This window comes from Homalodisca vitripennis, chromosome 6, assembly GCF_021130785.1.
Source record: "Homalodisca vitripennis isolate AUS2020 chromosome 6, UT_GWSS_2.1, whole genome shotgun sequence".
Taxonomy (NCBI): domain Eukaryota; kingdom Metazoa; phylum Arthropoda; class Insecta; order Hemiptera; family Cicadellidae; genus Homalodisca; species Homalodisca vitripennis.
The window spans coordinates 64,112,644-64,134,492 of record NC_060212.1 but is presented as its reverse complement, the minus strand read 5'-3'; the positions used below and the strand labels follow the sequence as shown (position 1 = coordinate 64,134,492).

Below are 21,849 nucleotides of genomic sequence, written 5' to 3'. Positions count from 1 at the left end.
GGCCTATATCATTGTTGTGTTTCACAATAGGCTGCAGCTCTAAGTGGCTGGCACTCAAATGGTTCATTTTTCCTTATGGAATATGCCTTTTGGAATTTTTCTGTGTTAATGTTAGCGATTTCTTATAATTGCCTTTTGAGAAATACAAAGGAAAAGTGTAATGTAATGTATTGTATAGTGTAAATGAATTCTTTGAAGATAGTTTATGATGAAAACTAATAGTAAAAATATATCTTTAAAAATATGTACAATGGGTTTAGCCTTGGATTTAACAATGCTTTTTTATGTTTTATAGATCAATGTATCAAAAGTGATTTTTTATAAGTATGAAAGTAATATTTTAGAATAAGTTTAGTTTTTAATTATTGACTATGTACCAGTTTTTATTACCCAATTACATTGTGATACCAAAAAACATATTGTACAATAAATATTTGTCTATTGTCTATTACTTAGGATTCTTTAAATCCTTACAGAAATAACAGTAAATTTCAATGACAATCTCCTGTGTAGTTTGGAAATATGTGTTTGATATGAAAGATTAAAAATAATGTAATAATATTAAATGGTTTTTTACAATCTCAGATTTTCATTTTTAAATATTACTGCTACAATATATACAATTAAGTAGCCTGTATATATAAACAATCAGTAATATTTTTAAACTCTGGGCATTATTGGAGATAAATATGGTCTATATTGTACGAGGTTTGCCGTTATGAACTATTTTTTTCAACTAAGGGACATTGAGTTGAATCCAATTTAACTTTCTGAATTTTAATCCTTTTAAAACCGTGTTTAATAAATCAACTCATTATAAAAATAGCATGGGATGTTTAAATGTACAGACTTTAAAATTTACCATTAAAAATGTGGCTGAAAGTCCAAGCTTTTTATGACATAAATGACCACATGGCTTATGATATTTGTACTTTAAATTTCTAAACTTCTTTTAATGTATTTATTAGGTTTCTTAATAAATATACATATTTTATTGTTTGTTAAAGTTTCTATTTGGATATTATTAATTTATTTCTTTCAGTAAAAGAGTGGCTTATATTATAAAAATAATATGCTATATAATTTGATAACTTTGTTTATTACATGATCTGTAATGTTTAGTGACAGTAAAAATATCATCAGTTTTTAACTGAAGAGGGCCTGCTAACAAGTTACTGTGTTGTGCACAATTGTCATTTATTATTAAGTCTGTGAATAATTTAACAGATATTGGATCTGCATAGTGAAGAATCTCTATACTGAATATCAATACTTAGTTCCCTGGTTCATTGCTAGATGTTGTCGATGTGTTGTTCTGCTTGTGTTGAACACATGTAGGTTGTTGACATCTGTTTTTGTTTCTAGAATGGGAAAACTTAGTGACAGTTGGTTTACTTTAGTGCACATGTGGCACTTTGTGTAAGCTCAAACTGCATTGCTTGTATTTGTTTAGAGTGTGGGATATCTGGAAAGCAAGGGTATTTTTACATAAAACTAGTATTCAGTGGGTGATGTAAACAGAACCAAATATTTCAGTTTGTCGAGGCGATGTGTTTCATGAGTGATGATTAAGAGTTGGAGGTTTTATATTTGATAATGATAGTTCTTGATCCGCCAGTGACGATGATGTGTCAATAGCTAATGACATGGGTGACAGTGAAGCACTGGGGGCAAGCCGCACATCCAGTGCTGTAACTGTGATTTACAAGTGCATTGCTCATTTAAAGTGTTTCTTAACAAAACAACCACTGGTACTCAAGGGCTGAAGTAAGTGAATTGTTAAAATTATTTATGTTAAAATTAACAAATGTTTTTACATTTTATTAAATATGTAAAAATGTTAAAAACCCATAGAAGCACAAAAAGGAGAAAATTTATGTTATACTATAGCCCAAATCGGCAACCAGCATTAAACTCATTACATTTGTAGAAATTTTGTCTATATAGAAAAAGTGTATTAAGTAAAAATATGAGAATTTTTTTTATTACTATGTATTAGTTATAAAAAGCTTTTAAGATAAATCTCAAGTCTGAATTTTTTTAAAGATGTAATTGAAAAATCTGTTTGTTATCAAGCAATCAATCTTGCTTTATTCATAATGGTATATTTCATAGTTAAAATAGATCTACAATTAATAATGTTTGTTATAAATATTTCACTAAACAATATTCCAAAATAAAAAAATATAAATAATAGTTAAATTACTAAGATTAAACAAGTTTGTAACTGTTCCAACCTGCAATATTGCTTTAAATTATTGTACTGAATACAAAGTCATGACTTAACCTTTCCAGCGTTATTGACGCGGATCCGCGGAGGGCCACTACAAGCTCAAAACGTTATTGCCGTGGATCCGCATTTTTGCATTCTTTATTTTCTTACTGCTATGTTAGTTGAATATTTTGCTGCTAGATGGTTCTAGTAGTCATGCGACATACAGACGGGTTGCCCTGCCTCGAATTCTGTTAAAATGGGAGTGGCAGCTGCTTCTAATTGGCCAAACACTGTCTAGCGGGAGTTGCCCCGCGCCTTTCACAAAGCCATTGACGGGAGCTCCCGTGAAGGCATCTAGTCAGTTAGTTAGTGAGAAGCGTCTGGTACACGCATATGTATTTCGGTTATCGATAATTTTCTGTTGTGTCCTATTCTTTTTAAAGTAAATTATTCATATATATACAGCAGTTTCTAGTATTTATGTAGTGTTTTTTTACCATTATTCGTGTGAATGGCGAATCCAGACGATTCGGAATTTGAAGATTTGGTAATTCTGAGCAATTACTTGGTCAACCCCAAACTTTTTAATATTTTACTACGGTCATAAGGATGTTATCAGAAAGCAAGAAACATAATTCAAGCCTTGCAAGGCTGTCCTACAGGTTGCCGAGCGATAAGAAGGTTCAAAGTCCACGCGATAACAGTGGCTTGCGGGAGACGCGCAGAATGTCAGTTGTGACAGCCCGCCACCAAATAAACACTCTTTGTCTACTTTTGTATTTTTCTAATTTTATTAGTTTGTAATATAGTATATGTTTATCTATAAAACTGTGTTTCATTCCCATACTACTGAATAAATGATAAAAATATTAGTGACAACTACAATGCGATAATCTCAAAAGTTAAAAATTAGCCTAGGAAATCCAAAAAGGGCTAAACAAATTTTATTTACCGTTAAATAACTCTATTTTGACATACAGAAACGAAAATAAATTTAACTTTACACATTGGAAATTTAAAAAAATTGTAACTTTATCAAAGAACAGGTCAAATTTTTCATGACGCTTAAAGGGTTAAATATTCTTTTAGATTTTTGTTATCCTCAATTCAAATTTATGTATTCAAAGTTATGTATTTATGTACAGTTATTTTTCAGATTTTTTCAAAATTGTGTTTACTGTGTTGCTGTTTACATATGTTGCTGTTCAGGTGTTCTGAGTGTGCCCGAGTTGGTGAACAGCACGAGTTGGATTAAGGAAGAAATATTCCGCCAGAATATTTCTCTCGATGAAAATGCTGTGGATTCCTTAATTACTGCTAAGTTTGCTCCTCAGAACTTTTCACTGGTAAGTTTATACGTTTTGTTTATCAAAAGTGATAATCCTTAGAAAGTTATCACAAATTAGTGGGCATCACAATTTTTGGAAAACATATTTTTGTGTTCTGGTTGGTTTTGCTTGACTTGACATTTTTGGATGGTTAAAATAATTCTGAAAAAAGTAAATAAAATATATAAAAGATGTGTATAAACCAATTGGTGCAGGCTCTCAATTGTCACTCATCTAGTTACAGCATGGACCAGATTCAGAATCCCAGTGTGATTTTGGATTTTTGAATTTTTTGTTGATTTAGCAGTAGTTCCCATTTTTAATGGCAGATTTTTTTGGCAATACACATTCTACAAATCCTTGTAATTGCGGTTTTGTACAGTTCTACCAATTCTGTAAATCAAAAGACCTGTAATAATTTAAAAAATTTTTTAAGAATCACGAATATTTATTGTCGTCCCACAAATATATATCGTAATGACAAAGTCCTTATAGCAGAAGGGTTATACATATGTACAATATAACACCAACAGTATAAAAATATATATAAATATAAATACATACTACATACATATGGTAAATAGTACAAGTAAAAGACAAAGTTTAAAAGAATAAATTATCTACATTACACATAAGCATTTGGTTAACATTATAAAAAGCTTTTTGTTTTTTAACACATTCAAGTCTACGCTCGAGCCAGACGCGAGCGCCATTGTTTAAACCCCCGGCCGGCGCTCGAGCGTGACTCGAGCACAGCTTTGCCGATTGATATACAGAGTTGCTCGAGTGATATTCGAGTGCCGTCTGCTGCATTAGAAAGCCAGCTTTAATGGTTAGTTCAGAAAAATTCCGCTAGGCGCTACTACGTCATACCCGCTTGAGGCTTTTGTTTATCCACTGACGTGGCCTGGCGCGTCGTCAGTCTGTCTACAACAATAATCATTTTTTTAGCATTTGAAATTTTTTTGGCAATTAAAATAATTATTTGTAAATATTTATGCAGTAAATGCCTTTAAAAAAATTGAAATTACTTGTTTTATTTATTCAAAAGTTAGTTTTCAAGTAACACAAGACATGCGGGAGTTTTTATTTTTCTTAAAAAAATGTAAGTTTTGAAATTAAAAAAAAATTAATTAGATTTTATAGGAATACAGTTTTACATATCATTTTAAAGAGGAAAGATAGAACTTTCAAGAAAATATAATATCTTATACATAATATTTAACAGTTTTCTAAAAAAAAAATCTGAAAACCAATTATTTTATGCAGACCGGGTTATAAAAACAGCAAATAGCGAGCCAGACTCCAATGTGTTAAGTGTTTGCCAATGTTTTTCTATTGTTACTTGTACTGTGTTATTCCAAACATTCAGTCTGCTGTTATAAGGCTAAAAGGTACCATGAAAACGTAGCTCAACAACGTCATACAAGACGCTGCAATAAAAGGAAGGTGAACTGGAGCTAAACTCAAAATTCAATTGAATCAACCCTACTTAGCTCCACCATACTTAAAGATCGTGTCTATCACATCTCATAGTGCACTCAATTGTGTACCTGATGAGACAATGAGACTACCACTTCACCTATTTATACGTGTCTCTGATGTCAAAAGTTTCGTTTTGAGCTTCTTCGTTGTTGACTTTCTTTGGATCTCTTCAGACGAACGTGACTCAAGATTCCAGAAGTCAAGTCTGAGACAGTGTCAGATACCAGACACTACAATAAAAGGAAGGTGAATTGGAGCTAAACTCATAATTCATTCAAAAGTCTACCTGAGAAAAGTTATCATGAAGCTATCAAAGAACTGCCTTTAGAAAAAGCCTAAACAACCAATTTAAGTAGTTACAGTTTATTTCACCTATTCATGCAATTTATTTTTTTTAAGGGGGGCCGTTCCCCTTTTAATCTTTATTCTGTCCATTCTCATGGGCCACTGGTCTGTGCGAGAATCTTATCAAACAGAATAAGGGGGAGAATCAATACAGTAGATGGTTACCTTTTTTCACCTCAAGATAATATATGAATTAGTGCTAAAGAGATTTAAAACTTTGTAGGATCATCACATTATTCTTTGAACAGATTAACTTAATCGATCTAATAAAAGAGTTTGTATAAAAAAACACAAGTTTTTATTTTGAATTTTCAAACTGCATACATCCCAGTTCTACTTATGGATTTTTACGTTGTTAGGCAATGGCTGAAAAATGTGGGAAGCATATATCTCAATATGCTTTAAGTTGAAGGACCAATTTCATTTTCAAAATTACTATTTCTGAATAAACACACATTACAACTGCCATTTCAATCAATGCAATTCAAAAATTCTTTATTCATATGTTATACATATATATAAAAATGTAAAGTCATTATTTAGGGTTGACTAATTTTTTACAATAAATCAATACTGTCTAGTTCATACAAAAGTAAAGTTCATCAAACTTTAAACTTGATGTGCATATTAATTATTGTTGTATAAGTGGAAACCCAAAAATATATGTATACAATATTGTTAGTGTATTGATACTTTTTAACATGCTTACACTTGGACGTAAAAATTATCATACATATTACTAATAGTTATGTGTTATCTTGAAACACAATACTGTTGCAATTTGATTGATAGGTCAATATCAATTATGTAATGTCCTGAGGCAATGTTGCCTAACTGTGCCACAACAAATAATTTGTGAGATTGTAACGTAAAATCAATTCTGATCTAAACCCATATTAATGGTGTTAATTAAATGTAAACAAAAGAATTCTTTATAATATTTTTTTAAAGTTTTGAATTTACTGCGCTTTACCAAGATAATAAGCAATTTAAAAGGTAGAAGTTCACAACACCAAGTGTCATGTAACAGCTTCACTGAGGTTGAATGCAAAATTTCAAATCTACAGCTCATTTCAATAGGCTACTTGTGTTATTGTGTCACATGTTAAAATGCCATAATGTTGTACTCGGTTTGTTGATTGATTTATTCTGCAATTTTCTTGTTACCTTCATGGTTACCTCTAAAACAATGTAACAATATTTGTTAACGCTCATCCAAATCCAATGTAGTAATATCACCATCATCAAACTCAATGTTAGTAATATAAAGATGAAGCTTCGTGCAAAATTTCAAGTCTACAGCTTTCAGGCAGAAGGAATTATGTAATTTCTCCTTCAGCGTTAATTTTAACGACTGTCATTAACATCTAGCAATATATTAGTTTTGTATACCTGTAATACGTTAACAAGTTGACACTATCTTAAAAGAGTAAGTGGCGTCAATCTTTCGGGCAATGATAACCTAAGTGTTTCTTGCCATTAAAGAAACAAGAGTTTTGCACTTATTGATTGATTATCACACAGAAAATATATTAGACCGGAAGTAGATTATGATCATCGTAAGTAGACACTTTTTAACCGGAGAAGAAATTGCAATATCTTCCAGTGACTATCACTTATCACAGGAGTGTTTGGTATGCCATTTAAGAAGTGTACCCGACATTCAGTAGGGAATTGCATATGAAGCCATGTATAGCTACTAGTTACTAATAAATGCAATATTTCAAGCTGCCAGCCACTTCATGTGAGGAAAAGCTATCACAAAAAAAGACCTGCCTCATGACAAAATTCACCTGTGTAGCTGTCATGACAATTTTATAAACTATATTAGAACTTTTAAAAAAAAGGAGAGGCTGATCCCTTTTTAAGACTTATTTTTCCCATCCTAATGGCTTGTTGGCATGTGCTAGGATCTTATCAACCAGAGTAAGGGGAAAGGCTGATTCAATACATGGTTTATGGTATCGATAAAAACAGCCCCAGACAGAATTTTAACTCATGCTATCTCTAATCGAGATCCGAAGTCCGAGGTCTTAGACCGCTCGGCCATCGGCATTATCATATAATACCTGTATTAATATTTTCAATTGTACCTAATTTTATGCCTAAATGGGAATCATGTCTTAAAACGCTTTCATATAATGTACATTATAAGAGCAGTCACATCATAAGCAGTTTTTAAATTTAAATATTAGCAATTGATTTTTTGAGGAACTTTATTTAACTAATTAGGCCTATAATAATAATTTTGTATTGATCAATACATGGTTTTGTGAAGGAATAGGACACAAAACAAAAATAGTTGTGTATATTTCTACTAGTCTGCATTAGCAGCACACACGTTGATTGCATTGTGTGCGAATTCTGATACTATTCAAAGAAGAATTTATGTAATAATAAGAATAATGTTCTATAATCAAGATTTAGTTGTAATAACATATTTATTACATTCTAAGTCTTTTATTTATTTAGCTAACCCTCCTTTACACAGTCATGTATTGTTGTTATAAAGTCATCACCTAAATTACTTATCTATGACGAACCACTTCAAAATAAAAGTTGTGGTTTGTGAACCTTTTGGAAAACCTGTTGTGTATTATGGAAAATTATAACCCCAAGCAACACACACAGTTTAGTGGCAGCATACTAAAAAAAAATGAATTGTGGCTCCAGAAACATTATATATCAACTTCAATGTGAATCATGCTCACAGGATTATATTAGCCTTATCAGAAACTTATTAGTTTAAAAATAACAATTACTGAATTTTTTAAAAGAGAACATTTGTATGATCTTCAGGTTTTTGTATAAATTGTATACTTTTACTCCCACACATTTTAGTTACTTGTCTCGGAATAAAAATGTTAAATCTCACACAGTGTATTCTTTCAACATCTACATCTTTATAATAAAAATTGCTTAGGCGGTTTAAAAGATGTTATAAGTATACCCATGTTAAATCTCACACAGTGTATTCTTTCGACATATACATCTTTATAATTTGTAAGTATATAATCAACCCAAGGTGTCTATGGTGTTTTTAAAGGGTATCTATTTACAGCTTTATGTGTTGCAAAGCTTTGTGACCATTCTCAGACCTTAAACGGGAATACACTAAGTACTCGTATGTAATGTTGTCCAGGGCCACCTGTTGTTACTGCAGGAGAACAGATCTCTGGTGTTATGTGACACTCAGCTGATGACCAGTGTAATACAAGTCCAGTCAGCTGTTGTAGATCAGCTGTGCAGGCTGTCAGCTGTAGAGCTAGATGCACTCGCCAACATCATGCGAGAGTCTCTCACGGCTGCAGGCACCTACCAACAGGTTTGGCCGTGTTGTATACATTAGCCTTTGTTAGCAGTTGTCACGTTTTAACTCTTAGCTCATTTCTTGAGATACAGTTATGTTTAGTTTATTTGCTCTTCTATTATATTTATTATTATATAAATTAAATTATTAATGTAATTAATAATATATATATATATATATATATATATATATATATATATATATATATATATTTATATATAGTAGTTTTTAACTTTCTGTAAATACCGAAAATGTGAAGGTGGTGGAAAAATTACTGTTTCTTTGAAGGTACATTTCTAATTTTTGAACACTATTCTATAAAGTATTTGTGAACAACTGTCAGTAGATAACAAAAGAAAGGATATATCATGATTTTGTAAATAATATATGACTTGAAGTTCATACTTTCTGTGTTTATATCCTTGTATCGCTGCATGTCTGCTGCTCAGCAGTGAACAAGCATAAATTGGCTAAAATGAATTTACATTGTACTTTGTGTCATTGTACTCTCTACAAAATACATATGGAGGAGCTATATCTCTATATTTTTGGTAAGAATGATTTGAAATATTTTTCTACAACAAACATGTGGGAGCAACAAACATGCCACAGTTGAAAGGCATCAGCTGTTTGTTGATTCCGGCTTGTGCAAACGTACCTTTTAAGTGGCCGTGCTCACTTATGCATTGACGGATTTAGTTGAAAATAGTATTGTTAGAATGTTGTAAAAATTTTTAATTAGCTGGTATCATATAAATTGTTTATAATTAATGCAAAATAGCTAATGCCATTTAACTGACAAAATGTTTGTTGTCCAGGCTTGTGCAAACATAAATTTAAAGTTGTCATGCTTGTTTATACGTTGACGGATTTCATTGAGGAATGCATGTACTGTTGGATTTCCCATAAAAATTTAAATTAGTTGGTAAATTGTAAGTTTTTTGTAACTATGCTGTATTTTTTTTTAACTTTCAATAGGCACCATTTGTTAATATTAAAGCAAATCACCCAATGTTTAAAAGTTTTCCTTCTATTTTTAATAACCCATGTGCAAAATTTGGTATTTGTAGCTTTACTACTTCTAGAGATATTTTACAGCTAGTACAGTTGTATTGGTATTATTTTACATCTAGTACAGTTGTATTTATATTATTTTACAGCTAGTACAGTATGTGGAAAGCAACTTGGATCAGTCTTTGTCATGGAGTGACTGGAACAGTATGAGGAATCTGTCAGTTCAAGTTTGGCAAGATTTCACCTCCCTCCAAAACTATACTAAAGCAATGAGGTATGTTGCAATGGCAAAGATAGTTGTTCTAGAGAACTTGTTTGGAACACATTGCATATCATCAACTCAGGGGGAGGGGTATCTTTCATATATTTTATATTCAATCAGTCAACCAATTTAGTGTCATTAAACAGTATCAACAATGTCAGAAAACAGCAAATGTGCCAAGTTAAGACATTAATTAAATATTGGAAATTAATAACAGGAGTTTAAATTTATCATACATTTAGTATCACTATTGCCGTTAAATAGGTAAATATACAAAAAACTATTAATAACATTAATTACATAACATATTACATAACTCCAGGTTATTTTACATAGGTAATATTAACTTTCATAAAGAATAATTTTTAAAGCTAAAAACGTAAATAGATCCCAACTGATTTAGCTACACTACGTGCATGCGCTAAACGGCAACTGCAGCACTGTTGCAGCGTAATTTAAAAACGGTACTTACTTTTAAAAGATGCCTCGTATAACCAAAACAAGTTTTAAGTGGCAAATTTGTTAACTCATATTGTTAGTTTGTGTTTTAGGCTAAAAATATCAACTAACTCTATATATTAGTAGATTAGATTTAGGTTGTAGCAGTTTTAAATATTAACTTCGATTTGGTAGATTTTGATTAGTAGAGTTTACTGGTAAATGACTTTGAATTTAGTAACGGTTCAGTCCTGAACAATTTGAGAAAAACTGCACAGTTGGCAGCACTTGCTTCTGCTATTGACACAGTGTATTGCATTAGATGAACTATCCAGTTATTACAATGCAGATCGATGAGAAACAAGTTCTGGGTTACATTATGAATTTTTTACAGTGATCTGGCAGTGATGAGCTCTCAGTACACGTATCTGGCAGACGAGATGGTGGCCAACAACGTGTCTCGGCTAGAACAGGCGATTGTCATGTTCAATTACTTCCTGTGCGGTAACCAGTCAGGAGATCTTATCAAGCAACTGCTAAACGCTGGCGGAAAAAGTACCCAGTGAGTAGTCACGTCAATATATTTGTTGTTGTTTTTGTAAACAGAAAAGATCTTAAATTTAAACAGGAACCATGTCAATAACTTTCTTAACTAAGTTGTCCTGAATGTTGATTCTAGGTATTGATATCTTGAAATCATGAAATGTGCTACAAAATGGTTTCCTAAATTAAAAATAAATATATAATTTATTTTCTATTAAAAATTTGCTATTTAAATTAATGTTTTTTCATGTGTTTTTCAAAACGTTATAAAAAGTTATATAAATTTTGCTCCTCACTAACAAATATAACAATAGTTAGTTACTAATGTGATAAAATGTATATAGTTATTTCCTTTAAAACATTAAAAAAAATCAGTGCAAATAGTTAAATAACACATAGATGTAATGTAAATATTGAGTTTAGCTCCAGTTCACTTTCCTTTTCGTGCAACATCTCAAAATTGACTCTGTCATAGACTTGACTCCTGGAATCTGTAGTCGTGTTCATCTGAAGAGATAAAAAAAAGTCTTAACATCGTTTCAATATCAGAGACACCTACACTACAACATATGGTGTAATCTATGTGAAGTGGTATTCTCATTGTCTCATTAGATGCACAATTGAGTGCATTACAATGTTTTAGACTTAGTTTTATGTTTTAGTAGTTAGTGCTCCAAAAGTACAGTGGAGCAACTAAGTTTTCTTCACATAACGTAACTTGGTGGGAAAGTTATCAGATGCTGCAATAAGACAAACGGTCACTTCTGGTTGGTTTATACCTTCCAGTTGAACCTACACTGGGAACCTACAGTTGAGCAAACCCATGTGTCTGGGTAACCCAATGTATGTACAGGAGCGACTGTTACTAACCAAAGATGTCGAGATATTGGGGTGCAACAGTCTTTTCTACTGCAGGAGATAACTGTTAGAGTTGGTGGTGCTCCCTAAGTGTTAAGAACTGTTGCTAGCCTAGACATAAAGAAATGTCACCCCTGCCTGCTTTGACTGGAGAGGCTGGTATAGAGCTGACATTTCTTTCTTCCAAGGAAACATGATTGAGTTTTATGCCCAAAATCCTTCCTCATGGATCTCAACACCTCCCCTACCCCTAGAACCTCAGCTTCTTATCTTAAGAGAAAAACAACAAAAAGGTGAACTGGAGTTAAACTCAACATTCACATTGCATAAGATCTTCTTACCATAGATATAATTAATGTTGTGCAATAATTTTATTTATTCCTAATATAATACAAGGACAAAATATAAGTACTAAACCATTATCAACATGTTAAACTCATTTTTCATTTAAACAGATGAGTAAAACTTCTTCCATTGTAAAATTATTTTGTACAATAAACTTTTTCAGTTTGGTACTATTTTAGTTAAAGGATATCTGAATCATTTAATATCTCAGGACAAAATCATAGTGTGCACTTGTATCATATCCCAAAAATCAGAGTTAAGCAGTGACTTTTTCTGATGTTTAGATGGGATGACTTCAGAGATCAAATGAGGGACTCCTCAGTTGATGAGAAACAGTATGTTTACGATAACACAACCACACCAGTGTGTAACTCATACTATGAGCTTCTAGACTCCTCACCACCCTTGCGAGCTCTTTGGAGGATGTTCAAACCCTTTGTCAGGTAACACAAAATTTGTATTTATATACATAATATTTCTTTAGTTTTAAATATTTCTCTCACATCCTTATATTTAATCATTTTCAGGGGGAAGATCCTTTACACTCCAGAAACAGTGGTGACCAGTCGTATGATGACCAAATTAAACACAGCTTTTGAAATTTACAAGGATATCTACGAGCTCACTTTTACATTGTCGAATGTAACTCTACCGAATTTGAAGGAATCCCTTGTAAATAATACTGCCCGACTACAGGTCATAAAGGTTAGTTCTTTTTTTTTTGTATAAATAGATTTACACTTTGAGTGGTGGGCCTGACATATATGTTCATCCATAGATTGATGGCTGCTTTGAGTTAAAAAAATCTCAACCCAGAAACAGATTAAGGTTAACATAGTCCTTCCAGCTCAGTCGGAAGAAATAGGTAAATTTTATACAAAAAAATGTTTAATAAATGTTATAAGCATTCCAGAACATATTTTGTGTTTTCTCTAGGTTCATAAATAACAGATTAGTTTATTTTCTTGAAAGGCTGCCATATGGGCGAAATGACGTACCAAGCTGGTCAACGAACTTAGTCTAGATAATTGTAAGATCAGTTTTTCTACCAAGTTTGAACTTTCGGCAGCAATCATTGGTGATAAAAAATTCAAATGGGATTTTCACGTAATTGATATCTTAAATACCGTTTACGATACAACATATTTTAAGTTAAGAATGTTCAATAAAAGTTATAAGCATTCCAAAAGCAAGTTTTTTCTCTTGGTTCATCAATAACGGACTTATGATTTATGTTAAAGTTTGAACGGCCATTATAATGGAATGAAAAGACATACTAAGCTGCCCAATGAGCTTAGTTGAAATATTTACAAGATTCATTTTTTACACATCTTGAAAAGTTCAAATATTTTTAAATATCTCTAAAACCAAGGAAAGGTTCCCTATTTAAAGTTTGCTGATATATTTATATTTGAGAAGACATAATTTAATATAATGTAATTTAGGCCCATTAAAAAAACCACCCCCTGTATATATATATATATATATATATATATATATATATATATATATATATATATATATCAATTATTAAACTTCTTTATATAAATTTCCTTTAATATTTCGGCTTTGCCGTTTTCAAAAAGGTATAATAAAAAATAACAACACAGCAAACAAAATTTACAAAAGTAAATAAATAAAAACTGACATAAATAAATAAACAAGAATTTTTGAACATGTGGTTAACACCAAAGAGAAATAAATAATATCATGAACAGAGAATGAATTTAGAAAAATAATTTAGAAAAAATAATATATAATAAAAACAATTGATCATTTCATCTTTTATTCAGACCAAAGGGTACTTTTGATTTTAATATTAACTGATGTGCCTGTTCTAAATTTTCTAAGTCAATTTTGTTTCTATCTTCGGGTACTTTGCAAATACCTGTCAGTGCATAACATTGTTCAAAATTTTGTTGGTGGCCTAATGCGTGTTGTGAGACCAATTTTTCATCCTGTTTTTTTAGACGAACAACGATGATTATTCATTCTTATGTGCAATGGATTTGTTGTCAATCCAACATAATCCATTGCACAATTTTTACATGTTAATTGGTAAATTACATTTTTACTTTTGCAATTAATTTCTCCTCTAATAGGGTAAGTTTTCTTTGTATTACTACTGGTGAAAAAATTGGACGATTTTATAATTTTGCAAGTATTACATCGTTTGTCTTTACAGGGTTGACACTTAAAATTTTTCTTCTTTTCTGAATTTTGAATGTCAGTAGGTGGCAATTTGGGCCGTACCAGAAGATTTTTTAGGTTAGTATTTCTACGAAACACTAGCCTGGGTGGTTTTGAAAATAAGTTTTTAGTAATTGGTGAAGATTCAAGAATTTTGTGTGCCGTTCTTAGAATATTGTTTGTTTTATATAAACCAGGAAAATATTTTGTTATAAATTTTACGTCATCATTCTTTTGGGTTTTATGAACATTTTTAATTTGATTATTTATAAATTTTGAAGGATATTTTCTTTTTACAAATGCATTTCCAAGTTAATAAAATAATTGAATTGTAAAAAGTAAGGGCTCTGTGGTGTAATGGTAGCACATTCATCCGGCAAGTAAGAGACCCGGGTTCGAGTCCCGGTGGAGCAAGTACTTTCTGTGGTTCAATGTTTATTGAAATTGTATATATATATATATATATATATATATATTTACCCGGCAAGTAAGAGTAAGAGATCTGGGTTCGGGTCCCGGCGGAGCAAGTACTTTTTGTGATTCAATGTTTATTGAAATTGTATATATACAATCCAGGACTTGAACCTGGATCTCTTACTTATCGGCCCAATATATATATATATATATATATATATATATATATATATATATATATATAAAACATTTGTATAAGTGGCATTAGCCTGAACATTTATTTAATTGCAAAAATGACTTGCTCCGCCGGGACTCGAACCTGGGTGCCTCACTTGCAGGGCAAGCATGTTACCACTACACCACAGAGCCCTCACTTTTTACGATTCAATTATTTTGTATTTGACCATTTCTCTCACATACAGGGTGTGGTAGATAAGTAATGAGACTCAGTCTAAAAAAACAAATTTATTGATCTGATTTGTACAAAACGTTAATATTCTTCAATGTACTCGCCTTGGGCGTCGACACAACGTTGCCAGCGCGTTTTCCAAGCTTCATAGGCCCCACTATAGTCCGTTGGAGTTATTCCAGTTAGTGCCTTCGTGACAGCACGTTGGATGTTCGGAATATCGTCGAAACGATGACCCTTCAGGCCTTCGGAAATAGGAAGGAATCAGGAGGACTCATGTCAGGGCTGTATGGTGGCTGTGGCAGAACTTCAACTCCAATTCGGGTCAAATAAGAGGTCACGAGGCTTTTGTTCGCGGGGAGCACTCGGGGAACCAATTTTGCACAAACTTTCCTCATCATCAAATCTTGCGTAACAATTTGGCGAACCGTAAATTTATTCACGGAGACCTCATCGGCGATCATTTTGAGGCTTAAACGACGGTTGGAGTCCAGGAGTTCTTTCACTTTGGCCACCGTTTCATCCACACGACTCGTTGAAGGGCGTCCAGATCGTTCCATGTCTTCAACGGATTCCCTCCCGTTTTTTAAATTCATTAAACCACCAGAACACTTGAGCTCTTGATAGGGCGTGCTCTTTGTAGGCCTCCGTAATCATAGCGAAAGTTTCCGAAGCAGTTTTGCCCAAGTGAAAGCAAAATTTGATTGCATACCGCTGTTCTATTGACCGATCCATCTTCAGCGTTTTCACAAGTGTCACGGGCACACAAACAACGTAATACGCGAAGCTCGATCCTCACTGCGCCAGAGCTACAATGCGACTGCGAACCGGTTCTACTGTTAGCTCAGATCCCCCACCACGTGACCTGCAGGTGGAGACCGCACTGCGAGCGACTGGGGCGCCGCGCGGCGGCCAGTCTCATTACTTATCTACCACACCCTGTATGTGTTTAAATAAGCAAACTAATGTATGATCAGAAGGCCAAATACCTGTCAAACGACTTTTAACATTTATTAAATTTGTATAAGTGATATTAGCCTGATTTAATTTTCAATAAACATTGAATCGCAAAAAGAACTTGCTACGCTGGGATTCAAACCTGGATCTCTCACTTGGGCGAGCATGTTAGTGGTATAGTGGTAAGTGGGAGATCCGGGTTAACATAGCAGTTAATATTTCTTTTTTTGTAAATATACAAACCAGTCAAAAGAATTTTGTTGAAAAAATTCAAATTCATCAATAAAGTTTGTATATACTGTTATATATTGTATTAATTTACACGCAAGACAGTATAATGAAATATAAGTACAATTTTATTGTGATTTGTAATTATTTGATGAATTTGGAATGTTAACCTGAGAGGGCATCTTGAAGGATGAAAATAAACAAACAATGCAAGTAGCCAGCTGTTACTTTGTAAACAAGCTGTTGTAACACTCTGCACACATTCTAGTGGATAGTTGTTGCACTAACAACACAATGAACGTCAAACTACGTAATATTTGATTACAACGTAAAATTAGCGATTGCGTAATATGCTAAAATACAATGCTAATTTTACATCAGTAAAATTACCTAATCTTTACTTAAAGTGCTAGTGATTTATTTAGATTGTAGGTTTTTGGATTAACATTGAAACAAAATAAATGTTTAAAAACAACTAGTCAGTGTGTTTTTTTATTTTTAAACACTTCTAACTATGAGTTTTGGAGACATTAAATATGAAAAACTGAGTGGTCTAACCAATATAAAGTTAAATATTTATAAATATTTTGCTCTCAACTTCCTACAGCAAAATCATAAATGTAAAACATGTTTGCCTATTTTACTTGATAATTATTGTTAAAAACGGTTTTAATAACTGTTAATTACATTTTTTACATAAGATAAGCAACAAATTTATTAAAATTTGGTATTATTTGAATAACTGCTTAAAGGTTTCAAAAAGTTATTAAATTTTGTTATAGGCAATATTGGACTCGCCAGCATCAGACATCCTGTTTAACAACACTTTTCTGCGCACATTCTTGGGGACCAATTACAATGAAACCATAATGGAGTTTAAGAAAGATCTTAATCTGTGAGTAGCTTTAGGAAGAAGAAGCATACATGAAATTATCAATAAGCCAGTTTATTACAAAACTTTATTACCTTCGTAGTAACACACAAAAGAACCACATAACATGTGAGCAAGAATGTAAAATAAAATTATTATTACAGTAAATGTTAAAAATTTCCCCTGTTTGTGTTGATGTAATAGCTGAGCTCTTTGTAACATCGACTCTCTTACATTTTGAAAGGGTCAGGGTTTTTTCTACCACTTCTGTTGCTTAAAAGTATATTTTAATAATATTTTTTTTACATTCTTGTTTGCATAAAGTGGTTCTTTTATTTGTAATTAAGAAGGAAAACACATTTAGTTCAATATGTGTGTTTTTCTGGCCGAATCTCAAAGGGAACACTACTTGTTACCTACAAGTTACCAGAGTGTCACAAATTCTCAACTTTCTCGGAAACAGAACATTTACACAATGTCACACATTGTGTCACACATGTCACACATTTACAATGAGTCACAATGTGGACTATACAATAACCAGATGCCGTCATGAGAAGCACCTGTACAAACAGTAATCAACTTATCTAGTTTGTAAAGGCTAGAGAAAGTTGACCTTTAACCACTGATAACAACTTGCGATTACCACTGAGACTTGTGTGGTTCTAATACCAACGACAAGTATTAAATAAAAAACAATATTACTTCCACATCACTCCTATAGAATAATACATACATATTGATTGAAATATACTCAGTCCTTAAATATATTTAAAAATACTAGTAAACTCATATTACTGGCTTGAGTGTATTTAAATTGTTAATCTTTTATAGGAGTATAAAAATACTTAAAATAAATTTAATAAATACTAACTTGATTGATTTAACTATTTTGACTCATTTTTTGATTCATATTTTAATTAAACCTGACCACCAAAAATTGACAGACAGGCAGCCAAAGCCTATAAAACTGATTTTTAAAATGTCCAAAACTAAAACTAGTGGCTCTAAATACCCCTGTGGTGCCTGTGACATTGGAGTCAAATACTCATCTATTAAATGCACTGGCTCATGTCAACTATGGTACCATGGAGGCTGTGTTAACATTAAGGACAAACAACTAAAAAAAACTAACAGCAAATGAAATTAAAAATTGGATGTGCAAGAAATGCCTTAACATTCCAAAATCACCTGTGAACCAATTATCTGAAAACACCCCATGCGACATCTTAGAGACGGAAGAAAGAAATAACACGAGCCTAGATATCCCTAAAATCCATGATACTGAAATGGAGGAAATTACAACCAAAGTAGAGAACTTTGAAAACCAAGAAAACGCTGAGATATGACATTTGACAAAACTGAAGACCTGAGAACAGCCACACTTCCAACTCCAATGACTTCCAGAACACCTAAACAAACAAAGCAAGGACAGGAAGAAGAATTTCCAATCCCACACAAAAAATCAAAGACACAGAAAACGAGAAATGTTTACAGCACATCACTGCAAATAACAAAATACAGATCGAACCAAGGCTTAAATACAGAGTCACATACAACAGACCACACCATTAAAAAGCTCCGAACCGAAAATTCCACACACGAAAATGAAACTTACAAAAATAATTTCAAAGTGACAATAGCCCCTCCTATCACAGCCACAAAACTCAACTCTGGTGAAACCATAGCTGACTTCTACTATGAGCAAACTAAAAAATTAAAACTGGAAAATGTAAAACAAAAATCGCTGCATCCTCCACCACCTCTGAACAGTATTTTAAACCCTGAAACAAACAGACAATTACCATCCCCTGAAAACCCTAAATACACCACACTACCAAATAACAGCCCTTTTTTAGAAGCGGGCCTGAAGGGAAAAGAACACACATAACAATAGCTACACCAACAGAACAAAACACAAATATATAATCACAAAAAATAATCAATTCACTCTCCTTCACCAGAATATTAACTGGCTGTCAAACAAAATTGAAAGGCTAAATCATTTTTTAAGCCACAATAAACCAGACTTTATTATATTAACAGAGCATGGACTTAATCAAGAAAAACTAGAAAGAACAAACATAGAAGGCTACTCTCTCGTTGGAGGCTTTACGAGAAAGAACCACATTAAGGGAGGAGTAGCAGGCTATGTTAAACAAGACCTACAAAAATTTGTAAAACTACTAGAAACCAGCTCAGATGAAACTGAACTTATCTGTGAGTCAGCCCTTTTTCGAAATCAAACTTAGAAAGGAAACAATAAATGTCCTCAGGGTCTACAGACCGCCAAGCACAAAGATAGACAATGCCATCGATATATTATTAAATGTACTGGACAAAGCACTTAGCACATACAAAAAAATCATAGTCATGGGTGATATTAATGCCGACAATCTACAGGAGAACAGTGATAACACTAAATTAAAAGAACTTCTCGTTGCATTTGATTTGGTAAGGATGCAGCTCCCACCCACAAGAATCACCCATGAAACTTCAAAATCAATAGACTGGGTGTGCACTAACATAAACCCAGAATTAGTAAAAACATCAGTAATCTAAAGCGGCCTCTCTGACCACACAGCACAATTAACCACACTAACCATAGTAAAACACTGTCCCACCAAAATTAAAACAAAGAAGAGAAATTTCAACAAAAAATCAATAGAAAACTTCAAATCAACTCTAGCCAAACAAAAATGGGATGCTGTGTACCACTCCAACAACACTGACACAGCTTACAACATATTCCACAATATCATCCAAGCAACCCTTGACAACACCTGCCCACTGAAGACCTTCAAAAATAAATATAACAAAACCCAGACCTGGGACATTGAATGCACAAGACTCAAGGAACAGTACATCCGAGCCCTAGAAAAAGAGCAGTGCACAGGCCGAATAGAAGACAAAACAGAGACAATAGCCAGGAAAAAGGACTACGACTTAAAGCTCAAAAAGCTCAAAAAAGAGTCGGTAGCAGCACATATAAGTAACTCCAAAAATAAGCCCAGAGCCCTATGGCAAATAATAAACAAAGAGAAGACAGCCAGACACAAATCGAACAACCAAATATACCTTCAAATCAATGGAAAAATACTTCACAACCCTGCAGAAGTAGCAGACTGCTTTAACAAATTTTTCTCCTCAATAGCACAAAGAACTCTCCAAGACAGCCACTTAAATGCCACAAATACTACAAGCCAAAATCCCCCGCCACTCACTAACAACACTTTTCAGTTCGAACCAACAACAAAAGAAGAAGTGGAGAAAATAATAGACTCCATGAAAACAAAAACCTCATCTGGCCTAGATAACATCTCATCAAAACTAGCAAAAATCTGTAAAGGATCCCCTAACACACATCATAAACATATCCTTACAACAAGGGATTTACCCTGAAAAACTAAAAACAGCAAAAGTACACCCGAAATACAAAAAAGGACCAACCACCGACATGACTAGCTACCGACCAATATCACTCATATCCACCTTCTCCAAAATTATTGAAAAGATAGTACTAGAAAGACTTTTACAATATCTTGAGCACAATAACCTACTAACTAAACATCAGCATGGTTTCATGAAAGGACGATTCACAACCACAGCCCTAATTCAACTTATAGAGCATGTCATAGACAAACTGGAAGAGGGCCACACTGCTACTAGTTTATTCTTAGACTTTACAAAAGCATTTGACTGCTTAAATCATAAACGCCTTCTTCAAAAACTAAAAAGCATGGGTGTAAAAGATAAAACTGCAGACTGGTTCTGGAACTACCTAAATAACAGGAAACAACTGGTGGAAATCCAATACACTAAAAACAATTTATTAGAAAAAGTTCAGTCAAAAACTGCCGACATGCAGATGGGAGTGCCACAAGGATCAGTGCTGGGCCCGGTCCTGTTCCTACTGCTTACAAACGACCTACCCGACTACCTAGAGCGCATCTGTCACACAACCATGTACGCAGATGACACTGTCATAACAATATCTGACAAAACCACGCAACACCTTGCCAGAAGTCTAAGCAGCGCCCTAATCACAACAAAACAATACTGCATCTCGAACAACTTAGTGCTAAATGGCAATAAAACTGTTCAAATAAAATTCTCCACCAGGCAAAAAAATACACATCTTCCAATCACTGACCTAGAAACAAAAAACCAAACAAATCACCTTGGTATATTAATTGATGAACATATAACCTGGAAAGCACACACTGAACAGCTTTGCAAAAAATTAAGCACCAGCATATTTGTAATACACAGAATTAAACAGATTAGCAATAAAGACACAGCTAAAACCGCCTACTTTTCACTATTTGAGACACATCTCAGATACGGTATAGCACTATGGGGAGGAACAGCTAACTGCATCATGGAGAAGATCCTCAGGCAGCAAAAACTAGCAATAAGAGCTCTAGAAGGACTCCAATACCAAGAAAGCTGCCGGGAAGCATTTAGAAAATTGAAGATCCTCACAGTAGTAAACTTGTACATCCTAGAAGTAATTCTGCATGCGGTACACTCAAGAAAAACTAGAAACAGAGACCTTCACCAGTATCACACACGCCATGTCCTTGACTTCACACTGCCTGTACACCACCTGAGCCTCACAGCCAGGAAACCATCAT

General features: G+C 33.1%; 1 protein-coding gene across 1 annotated transcript in view; it reads left to right on the top strand.

Moving 5' to 3' along the window:
• LOC124365408 (ATP-binding cassette sub-family A member 7-like) overlaps positions 1–21,849 on the top strand; it is a 39,413-nt gene that overhangs the window by 8,768 nt on the left and 8,796 nt on the right. Inside the window, exons 6-12 of the mRNA XM_046821388.1 lie at positions 3,425–3,561; positions 8,516–8,698; positions 9,844–9,971; positions 10,792–10,959; positions 12,428–12,586; positions 12,671–12,848; positions 17,124–17,236. Coding sequence (XP_046677344.1) covers positions 3,425–3,561; positions 8,516–8,698; positions 9,844–9,971; positions 10,792–10,959; positions 12,428–12,586; positions 12,671–12,848; positions 17,124–17,236 — 1,066 coding nt within the window. The remainder of the gene's footprint in view (positions 1–3,424; positions 3,562–8,515; positions 8,699–9,843; positions 9,972–10,791; positions 10,960–12,427; positions 12,587–12,670; positions 12,849–17,123; positions 17,237–21,849) is intronic.